Raw genomic sequence first — 11,808 nt, 5'->3', positions numbered from 1 at the left:
ACAAGTCTAAAGACTGGGAACCAATAAATTGTCTTTAACCCTCTACAGAAAATTTTATGGCCCAGAGTCTAAAGACTGGGAACCAATAAAATTGCTTTAGACGCCTATAGAATATTATATGGCCCCATTTCTAAAGACAGCGAACCAAGAAATGTTTTTTACCCGCCTATAAAAAATCCTTTGGCCCCGAGTTTAAATACTGGAAACCAATTATTGGTCTTTACTCGTCTATAGAAAAATTTATGGCCCCGAGTCTAAAGGCCAAGAACCAATACATTTTCTTTCCACGCCTATAGAAAATCACTACCGGCGCTTACTTTTTAGTAAAAACACTCCACGTTAGAAAATTAAATCAATACTAAATTTTTGTAATGGAGGTGACAAACCATGACCCAAGATATGTTCTCTGCTGTTGCAACGAGTCGTGAAAATGAGTAATATCGTTTGTTTGAAGAAGCCATTAAAATATTTGTGCCACAATTAAAATTATTTATTACCCCCCAAAAGTGAAAATAAATTACAATGGCGCCGAACACTGCAACCAAGCAATAGCTTGATTGCAATCTTCAGCACCAGTGTACTGCATGTCATCACTGCATTGTCAACGTGATTCATCAAACTTATTAAAAAGATAATCAATAAATTTTAGTTAATTAGCCTAATGATCTACATTTGCTTTTTTCAGGGTGTCGAATTAAGAGATGGGGGCTATTCCAAGAGACAATTCAAATAATGTATTAAGTACGAGTAATATTTGCTCCGCCTCTCCGTGTTTTTGAGACAAATGATGGGTCACCGGGAAAGTCGGATTCAAAAATTAGACTGCTATATATACAGCTAGTGCGAACGTAGCATACGTTCGTACTAAATGTATAAATGGCAGTCCGGTGTTGCTGCGTTGTTGCTGTTCTGTGGGGTAGTGTTCTGCTTGTGTTGTGTGTACTCTGTGTGTTCAGATATGCATGTATATCTACCATGTAGCGTTCACAAGTTTGGGGAACTTGAAGTAAATTTTTTTAGAGTTTGCTGGCTAAAGAGAGCCATAGGATAAGCCATAGAGGAGTCTTTAGCCAACCATTAGAAAAGCTAAAGAGCGCTATGGCTGGACAGCGATAGGGCCATAGACAAAGCTAAAGAGCCCCATAAAGGCGACCATAAGAAATGCTAAAGACAGCCATAGAAAATTCTTTAGCTAATTGGGCCAAATAGCTAAAGCCGACCATACAAAGAATTTTCTATAGCCGACCATAGGACATTTTTGTATGGGTGATCACATAACATATCAAGCATTGCGAAATCTCATCTATCAGTCACGCAGCTCCTTACTCGAACGTCTAAATTCAGTTTGGTCTTCGGGTGTGATCCCTCAAGAATGGAAACACGCATTAGTAACACCCATTTTAAAGCGCGGCAAGCCCTCCTCTGAGTCGTCATCCTATCGCCCGATATCTTTGACATCATGCGTTGGTAAGCTTTTAGAGCGCCTGGTCCTTACACGCCTTCAGTGGTTCCTCGACGATACTGAAGCTCTTCCCTTTGAGCTCGCAGGATTCAGAAGCGAACGTTGCACCGCTGACTGCATTGCGACTCTCACCGCATTGGAAGACGCCCGTTCCCAGGGAAATACAGGCTTGGCAGTATTTTTAGACGTGGAACGCGCATTTGACTCTGTTCCCCATGATGTTGTTCTTGCGTGCTTGAGACATCTTGGCGTAACGGGAAGGACGTTAAGATATTTCAAAGACTTCCTGAACGGCAGGACTATCAGTGTCCGCCTGGGAACGTTTAAAGGTGCTGTTTGCCCACTGCTGCGGGGACTACCTGAAGGTAGCTGTCTGAGCCCGGCGCTCTTCAACGTCGTAATGGCAACGCTACCACTGTGCATGGACTCATCACCTCATCCTAGTGGTATGATAATTTATGCTGACATTTGTTTGTGGGTTCCCATTCCGATCGCCGTATACTTCGCCCTTTTATGCAAACCTGCCTTAAACGAGTTGCAAACATGCTGGAAGACCTCGGCCTCTCCATCTCGGCAGAAAAGACGGCTGTGCTCGCATGTTCTCGCCGTCCTCTTCGCCACGGGTTTCCACGTTTAACTTTTTCTGGGATCCGATTGCCACGTGTGCGAAACTACCGTTATCTGGGCGTTGATCTCGACTCGCGGCTCTGCTGGCGTCGCCACGTAACCACTCTTGTACGGCAGAGCACGATGACAACCTCCCTCATTCGTAGGCTTCGTGGCCTTGATTGGGGACCAACTCCTCGAGCCCTAACTCACGTGCATCGAGCGCTGAACCTGTCTCGAATTCTTTATGTTGCGCCGTACTTGCCCCCATTTGCTCTCTGTGGGATCAGCTGGAACGACGTCATCGCGCTGGACTAAGGATGGCCCTAGGACTCCCCTCTTACTCTCGAATAGAGGCAACGTGGATTTAGGCCCAGGAAATGCCAGTATCTTTGCACGCTAAGGAACGGGCTCTTCGCCATCTGGTTCGACTCGCCCAGTCAAGCAGCTGTGGTTCTCTTTACGAGGATATCCAACGGCGGCATTGTTCTCATTATGGCAGACACCGCAACACTTTGATAGAGGCGCTCGGATCTACACCAGCTGTTCAGCGTTCTCTAGCCGATTCACCGTGGAGTGAGCCTCCATTCACCGTATATGATGACATCCCTGGCTTTCATGGAAAATCACAGCATTCCTCGCTGGTCAGCCGCGCCTTGATGGAAGACGTCCTGGCGTCCCGCCACGCTTCATTTAAGATCATATTCACTGATGGCTCTGTTAATCTCATTAACGATTCCGCGTCTGCGGCATACCATATCCCATCAGAACATTATTCTTGGTCAGGACGGCTTGATCACGCTGTTTCATCGACTACGGCCGAGCTTTGTGGAATTCACGCAGCTCTTCTTTATATCTTGAAAAGGCCACCAGAAAACTGGCTGCTCGCAACGGACAGTGCGAAGCATTCGAAGTGGCCGAGGCGTTAATGCCAACATGACTCGTGATATATTTAATTTGGGACGTCTACTTGTTTTCCGAGGCTGTAATATTCGAGTGCAATGGATACCTTCACATGTTGGCATTCTTGGAAATGAAAAGGCGGACCAAATGGCTTTTAACGCTCTGCTCCTACCTACTGCTACTTTATACAGCTTCCGACCGAGACTGACTCAAAGATAGCAATCTAATCCTGGATACAGTATAGACATCCGGTCTCAAGAATTGCAGCGCATGACCCGCCTCCCCCGGCATGTACGCGGGGCTTAACACGCAAGTTTGCTTCCCTTCTTCACCGTCTTAGATCAGATTCCGCTTATACAAATGTTAACTTGTACCGGATTGGAAAAGCGGCATGCCCTAATTGCCAACACTGTGACCAACAAGAGACAATTGAAAACATATTTTTTTAAGTGCGAACACTACGCATCCGAACGAATTGAATTCTTGAACTGCCTGAGAGGGCTGGACATTCCTTTCACGCTCGAAGCTACATTATTTCCGAAGGGACCAACTTCCACGTGCATACGGCTGAGAAAATTTGTGTTTTGTTTTTTGGGCGCGTGCGAACTACTCTCAAGACTCTGACCGTGACGTGTAAGAAACTTTAGAACGGTAGCCTATACTTCGTTTCGCCATATCTGCGGGCGGGGCCGGGGCTGAGAGCGCGGGACCAGCGCTTTTAGCGCTTCTCCCCAGCTCGCGTGCTCGAGCCAAGCCTGAGCGCGCGGAGCTTTCGTGCTCGCGCTTCTAGCTTTGCCTTCGCTCGCACGTGGGGTGAAACGAAGTATAGTTAGGTCGATATAAGTACTCTCATTATTTATTTTGTGCTTGCTGGTGCGCGCTATGAGGTTCTGTCGTGTACAGCATTGTTTGAACATATGTCACAGTTCGTCTTAACGGCCCTAATCATTTTTTTTTTTTGCCCGCGAAACGTGTTTAGTCATTATTTTGCAAACTCTGCCCTCGTCATCCCCGGACCCCTTCCATCACCATATTTTCCCTTTCCTTTCTCCGCATTCACCCTCATCAACCTACAATAACCCAGGCCCGTGAAACATGCCCACGTGCGGCAAATGTCACGTCTGGCAAACAATACAACCAACCAACCAACCACTTGACTGTGAAAACGTTACGTGGACTAGAGGGGGGCTGTTCGTAAGCTTCGGTTCCTCTAGGTGGTGCTGGCAGTGCGGACCAGTCACCGCACTCGGAAACCTCCCGTAAAAGAATGGAAGAGAACTCTCCGTAGGCGTTTTGTTTCGTTCGCATAGAGCTTTCGGATAAAAGCGACACATTCGCACTGGTCCTCGCCGTGCGGCTGGTTGACTCGCCCGCGGGGGAAGTCAGCCGTGATCTCGCTGTAGTGCGAGAGGACCGGTTCTTCAGATCGGACTCGCTCGTCGTTTCCAGTGCGGCTTGGAGTCGCGAACAACCGAAACGACGATGCCTGCTACCGCGACGGAGGGAAGAATGACCTCTCGCGAACGGGCTGTTGCGATACACCGTGGCGCTTGCTTTGCCCTCGCACACTACCTGATTAGGAGCACGCGTGACTCATGAGGTCGGCCGGGCTTGACGTCCTTCGGAATTGGAGGGAACAGGAAGTGATCGAGATCGGTTCGGTGTGTCGTCTGGACTTGGCGTCTGGGAACGTGAGCTTCGAACGGACCCAACGCCATCGAAAATTGGCATGCGGTCGTTAGCTGGCTGGGTTTATGCAAAGCTAATTGCGACGATCTGAATGTTCCGTGCTTTAGAAACGCTGATGCCGTCGTCCCCGATTATTATTGTGAAATCCGGGACGAACATCATCGAGCAGCAAGCACTCGTGCGACTACGCCAAGACGGGTTCAAAATTATAGCAGCACTTAAAGGAGCACTGAAGCCATTTTTTTAAAAAGGTCCTTTTTGATCTTGTATTGTTTTAAATGTGTTAGTTCCCACATACTTCAACTCCTATATTACAAAACTCCCTATTCATCTCAGGGCAATTGAAAAACATGTGGACTATTTTTTCTCGCGGACTACATTGTGTGGACTAATGGAAGCCCTACAATACGCGCGGATTCCGAATGATTTTATTATAACTTGTTTCAAAGAGAGAGTGATAAGTACACATTCGGATAAGACTCCCCTTTTCTCCGCGGGCGAAGCCATCGCTTGCAACTCGCCAACAAGCGCCCTTCGTCCACCACTTCACTCGAAAGAAAATTCTTCCGAAAAATGGCGTGTTGCGATCTTTGAACCGCTTTAATTAGGAAATAAGCAACGCACGATTGTGATTTTGGGTTTGTTGGGATGCTTAGAGCGTCTACGTTGAGTTGTCACCACAAAAGGATCATCTCCGAATCGAGTTCAGTGCCCCTTCAACGTGAATGAAGGTGCCATCTGAGGCCTTACCTGATAGAGTGTCGGGTTGCCGTCAAGACACTCCCTTATTCGCACGGTACGCAAAATTAATTATGTTCATTGTATGTTTAGACAGCGGGAAGTTAGACCGCCCCAATAGGTGTATGGTGTGTACAGAGGAGAAATTTAGCCAGTGCAGTACCACTGCTAGCCTGCGTCTTTAACATGCATCCCGTAGTAGTGATACACGGCTGCAGGCCGGCACGATGCTCATCCGAATCGAAATGGGCAGCGGTGAAATTTTAACAAGGAATCTCTGTGTTCTGCAGCGCGAGCTTTCAACCCTCGTCTTCCGAGCTACTTGCGTTAAAAAACTGACCACCTACCTTTTTTTTTTTTTTTTTTTTCTGCATTGCTTGGCCGCCAATTGCCCGGCGGTTAGTGGTTAACACTATACAGAGGCGAGCGCCAGTGTTCACACTTATCTGAGGTGAGGATTTATTTTCGGTTTCGAAAACGTCTTTCGCAGTCCTTTGCTGACAACGCTTCACACAGGCTGGTCGCGACCGTCAGAATAAATAAAAACTATAAATAAAACAATATGCTAGATTTAAACCAAAACGTCACTGCGGTATCTGTCTGTCATTACAACGAACCACTAGTTCACCATCCCTCGATGTCTTCTTTCACAAAGCAGCGTTTTGGTACCCTGCATGAGTCGCAAAGACTCGGACGAGGGGCCACTGGAGCTGCTGCCCTCACTGGCTCCAGCAACAGCGTCCAACTGCAGAGTTGCGTGGGCGAAACGCGAACACGGCTCATCAGGCACAGTCTCCTCGATGCTAGCGGACTTCCCTCAGCCCTTGTGGGTTGTGACACTGTCTATCCAAGACCTGTAGGCTGAGGTCCTCATGTAGACTCCGGGCATGTTGGGCTCGGCGCAGCGAATGCCGTGGGACACGGTGCCCACCAGGACCCAGCGGCCGTCGTCGCGGAGAAGGGTCAGTGGACCCCCGGAATCTCCCTAACAGGAACAAAGTAAAAACAAGATACATCAAACAAAATGAATTTATTTCTCAGACAACGACAGCGTTCTTTTTTAAATTGATGGATACTCTGTTTAGCAAGCGCCGTTATTTTGGCAGTGTGTTCCACTACTTTATATATATATATATATATATATATATATATGTTATTTTTATTTTAGTAAGGCTTATAACGAACCAGGATTAGAACACATAACTTGTAACATAACAATTTTAATATCGCCAGGACGTAATCAGGGGAACATGTTTAGGGCCAAGGCAGTATGTAAAACAGGAAAACAATCTAGATAATTATACCTCTCACAAATATATGAATATATATAAACAATTTATTTTGAGCGACATTCTTCAGTTGGCCCCCAGGCGCGCTCCAATAAAACAAGAATAAGGTTTCATGGCTTAATAAGCAATTCTAAACTTTCGTAACCTTCGGTATTTCATAACGGAGGAACAACATTGTTCAATGGTCTCAAAAATGGCAATGCGTGTTGCTTTGGGAATTCTAGTGGGGTCCAATTGATAGTTTTATACTGTTTCTATGGAAACGTGGAAATCGTTTACAAGCCGAACCTTTGCGCTGTGGGAACGGCTAGGGTGCCTCAATGTCCTTCTGTTTAGGGTGATGCCACCCTTTGTAGTACCCGATGCCGACAGCACGCACTCCCGGGGAAAATACAAAGAAATCGACGAAAACAAAATGTCGCCATAGCACAGTCAGCGCCACAAGCGCGTGCAGGAACACGCTCTTTCACGCGCTTCTGAACAAAAAATAAAAAGTGTGAGACAAAATGGCCAGATGTCTCCACAATAAGCAAAGCGCACATGAAGGCACCCTAGGAACGGCGTGTTTCGAGCATCCCCATCTAGACCTAGCGCGGGGAAACCTGGGTGCCGCCATGTCGGGGCACAGGACCCGGATGCGAGAGGAGGCCGCTTTCTCTTGTGGAAGACTCTTCCTCGCCCTTCGGGACCTTGATATTTTGACGCGTTCGCCCCTCCCTGGAAACGAACCTACTTCCGACAATTCGGGCGTGTCCATTCCAGCAGGCTATTGGCGACTCCAGCGAAATCGACGCCGCGTAGCGGCAACGCCGAGAAGCTCAGGAGTGGAGGTCGTTTCGACTCTGTCATCTTCTATCGCTGCTTGGTTCTCGTAGGCAGCATAGAAACAAGCATCGTTTGCAGTAATTATTTTTGTTCTTCCGCCGTATCATTCCTACGACTAGAAGGTTTCTACCACCGAAAAATCGTTTTGCTTTCATATGTAACACCGATTTTACGCTGTAGTGCAAGAAATTTATGTTGGTCCGCGTGCTGAACGACGAAAACGACCTCCTTTCGGCCGCCATTTTGCCTGACCAGCGCCCCCTATGTTCGCTGGAGTCGCGAATAGACCAACTCGTGTTTACAAACATACCGGAGCACCCCTAGTGGACGCCATCGGCACCGCGCATGTGCGATAGAGTGTGGGAAAGAGGAACGCCGTCGTCCATGAACAAATCATTGGAATGTGATGTTGTCGGCATCAGTGCGAGTCCCCGTGCTCTTTGTAGCGTTGGGATTCTTCATTCTACGTCTTCCTGTCACTGACTACTTTAGCGGCCTCAGCAAAATTGACGGGGCTTGTTACTTTGCGAAACTTCGCGTGAATAATCTGACATGCGGCGATTCATTACGCGTGGGCGCCGCAGAATGGACGCTACAGCCTGATTGGGATCATGCGATTCCGCTCCCAATTTTCAGTCGTGACGCCGCTCGGGCTGCAAAAGCGTGAACCATAGCTGAGATGGTCGACGTCGATACTGAAAATCGCAAGCAGAATCGGACCGAGTGAATCAGGCATATCAAGACGGTGATGGCCACTGGTAACACTTATCAGAATCTCCTTGTATCCACTGTTTACACCGAGCCTACTTACTCTAACCAACCATCAGACTTAAAAGTCTGCTGAGGCATGCACTTACTTCTTATCGCACTTACCGGGTCAACATTTGGTCTACGGGCTGCTGTCGTCTGAGCTTTGAACGAACAGACAAGCAGAAACGTTTGGAAGAGCAGACGACAGTTCGAATGATCACGCGACCGCTTGAACTTGGAGACGCACTGAACGTAGTACGCAGGTGGTCAGTACTACCTGTCGGTTTTTCCGCGTTCATATTGGGGAAAAACAATCAAACGACCACAAGTATTCGTGAATTGAACACAAAGTGCTTCCCGCACGAGCAATCGTGGTCCGACGGCGTCTGGTATTACCTTTTCACGGCCCCAATCCACGTTCTCGGGCGAACGGAGAAGGCAGAAAACACGTAAAAACTGACTTTCAAACCTTTTCTGACTCGTTTCGTACAGCCCCAGTGCTACACACCATTTTCTAAATCCTCCAAGCGCCCCGGCCCGCACTCGAGGAAACATGGAAACGGTGTTCCTTCAAGTCACTAGACTAGTGATCGCCAATTTCGACCAATTCGATCCTTACACACTTTTGAGTGTAATCCAGAGTCATTGTTGTACAGAGTCCAAAGACCTGTCATACTACTTGTCGTACCATGTCGCACTGCTTCAAAGACTCTGATATTGCTTTAGAAACTCTAAAAAACACTGAACGGGCCCGCTAACTCCAAGTTAAACCCTGGTTATGGTTGTGAATTTTCGGCTTTCTAAGCAATGCCTGCTAAAACAACGAGCACAAAAATGATAATATTGTAAGAGATTTCCGCAGCTCAGCCAGTTGGAAAGGAGGATTGCATGCACGGTATCAAAAACGCTGACTCTGATCAGAAATTTTAAAAGGGATATCACAACTCTTTGGACTCTACACGAGGCTTATTCGGGATGACTCTAGATACACTCAAAGTGTGCAACCATCGAATTGGTCGAAATTACAGTTCACTAGGGAGCTGAAGGAACACCGTTCTTATGATTACTTGAGCGCAAGCCGGGGCGCTTGAGGTTTTAGCAAGTGGTCTATTTGAGGCTGCTCCCCTTTCCATGAATCTGCCTATTGCGGGAACGCGGAGACCGATCGGTGATCTATCACATTGTGTCAGAGCCAATACTTCTGACTTGATCGAGGCCAACGCGTGTAGGCATTTGAGTCATTAAACACGACGTTCCACGAACCCAGACATACTTGTGTTCTTATACACAGCTTGCAATGACGCCAATTGGTCCGACATAGAAGTGAAAAAGAGCGTGAGAGAATGGCTCCCGCTGCGTTAACGAGGTACTTCTGCCACCAGAAAGAGGAGCGGACCAGGGGCGTATCTAGGGGGGTGTGGGGGCGACCTCGTCCTAAGCCTTCCAAGGTCAACGTTTTCTTGTGTTTTCTTTATGTAATTAAAAAATCTATATGCTCTAGTTAAAAGGTCATTTTTGGTAACAGCAAATATTGGGTCAACAAAAAAAATAGATCTGGGCAACGTTTCTGCCGTAACATCATGTCAAAGAACATTTTATTACCCATTAAACATCTAAATGGGGAGGTCGAGGGGGAAAGCTGAGCAATCAGATTGACGAGGCCCTGCCTTGCCCCCCCCCCCCCCCCCCTCCCTCTCCCCTATATATTGGCAGACTCTTACGCCCCCCAACAAAGGTGAAAACCCACAGCGTAAACAGCATAAATAATGCTGTTTACGCTGTGGGTTTACATCTTTGTTGAGACGCTCTTTTCTCCTGTCTTTCTTCTTCGACTCCGTTTCCTTGCTTTTACCACAGTCTCGGGTTTTCTACATTATGATCAACATCCAACAGCTCGCCTGCGCACTCACAGTTTTTTTCATTGATAAATAATGTGTATGCACCAGCAAGAAGCAGGTGGGTTTGTACTTTGTCTTTCTTGTTCCCCATCTCCAGGGATTATTTTCGTCATGTGATATTGGGCCTCACTGCGCCAACCGCAGAGGGTTTCTGTATGGTTCAAGGTTCCTCTAGATGGCGCGGAGAAGACGCAGAGGTGGTGCAGGGGTCTCAGAGGCTCTCTAAGCAGCGCGGCATGTATCAATGGTAATGCGCTCCGCCGTTCGCAGGTCATTAGTGGCCGAAAGTACACTATGCTTTTGCGCGCACGTGCAAATGCTGTTTTTGCGTGCATATACGCATTATGCGCATAAGAATAATTTAATTGGGAATTACTCTGGTAGATGTGGAGGGGTTTTGGACCGCTCCTATGTTGGCATATGTTTCCGCATCAAGCGCGCGCTAGCATTTACCGTTCTAAAGGCGCGAGTATGGAGGGCGTTTTGATCGCTCCAAATAGACCATCGAAATTTCTCATGACTCCTTCCCAGGATTTCATTTAATTATTTTCTTATTTGTGTAAATAAATGTGGACATTTAGCAGTCCGTTACCGTGTTCGAAGTACCGCACAACTCGAGCCTTTGAAGCATGCTTTTAAGCGCGCGCCCCGCGGTCATGGTATCACCCGGGCGCGCGCTTAAAAGCACGCTTCGAATACTTCGGTAGTGATGTACACGGATCATGGTAACGGTTTGCTAAAAGTACCTATTGAAGAGCATTTCCTCGTGCGTGACTTTCACGTGATCTTATTGCGTTGTACTGGTCGTCATTCCTTCTCGTTCTTCCTGAGAGCGACACATTCGGTGGCGCGTAATGTATATGCCGCAGGAGGCACGTGATCAGCAGCAAGGGTACTTCAATGGCCGCTGATGTGACGTCAGTGCAGACGAAATATACGACACTCTGCAAGTACAGAAATGTCAGTCAAATTGAACCCCTCCGAAACACTTCACAAATTCTATACTCAAATGACACCTTAAAACAGCCGTTTTTTTTTTTTTTTTTTTTTTTTTGAAGAACGATTGGGGTTTTTACTTAACTGCTAAACGAAATTGTGTATATAAAGCTTTTTCATTCTTTGAACATTTCATTACTCAGCTTTTAGCCTATAATGGAATCACAAACTTGTACTGCGTTTAATGAAAAGGGAGTGTGTGCTGGCGAGCTGGTGTTATTTAATCGGGATGTTAAAACCTGAGAGTGTGGGGAGGGAAATATAGGATACTTTGAAGTTGAAGCAAAGCGTACAGGAGAAGACACCTCTCCTGCGCCTTTTTCTTCGAATTCAAAGCTTCCTATTTCTTTCCCTCACCACGCGTATGGGGTTCTTATTGTTGTACTGCGTGTTAATGTGTGTTTATTGTCAACTGTTCCTGCATTGTCATGTATATATGTGCGGCCCCTTGGCGGAAGTACTTATCAAATGTCTGTTACATGTCGCAGCACTCCGCTCTACGCCCACCAATTTCGACCAGCGAGGCTGCGTTGGACGGCGGTCATTTCTGCGAAGCTTCTGCGTCATTTAGCCGTTGCTGAAGATCGGACATCGGACACTGTCATCCTGCAGCGCCGAATCGGCACCACGGTGGCGTCGCCATCGCAACTTC

At 47.3% G+C, this 11,808-nt stretch overlaps 1 protein-coding gene across 1 annotated transcript in view; it reads right to left on the bottom strand.

Moving 5' to 3' along the window:
• Nucleotides 1–6,045: 6,045 nt before the first annotated feature.
• LOC8024663 (serine proteinase stubble) overlaps nucleotides 6,046–11,808 on the bottom strand; it is a 34,787-nt gene continuing 29,024 nt past the window's right edge. Inside the window, 1 exon segment of the mRNA XM_040500065.2 lies at nucleotides 6,046–6,383. Coding sequence (XP_040355999.1) covers nucleotides 6,216–6,383 — 168 coding nt within the window. The 3' untranslated portion in view covers nucleotides 6,046–6,215.

The sequence above is a fragment of the Ixodes scapularis genome, unplaced genomic scaffold (assembly GCF_016920785.2).
Source record: "Ixodes scapularis isolate PalLabHiFi unplaced genomic scaffold, ASM1692078v2 PGA_scaffold0__279_contigs__length_252992795, whole genome shotgun sequence".
NCBI classification, from domain to species: Eukaryota; Metazoa; Arthropoda; class Arachnida; order Ixodida; family Ixodidae; genus Ixodes; species Ixodes scapularis.
This window is presented reverse-complemented; position numbering and strand designations above follow the sequence as displayed.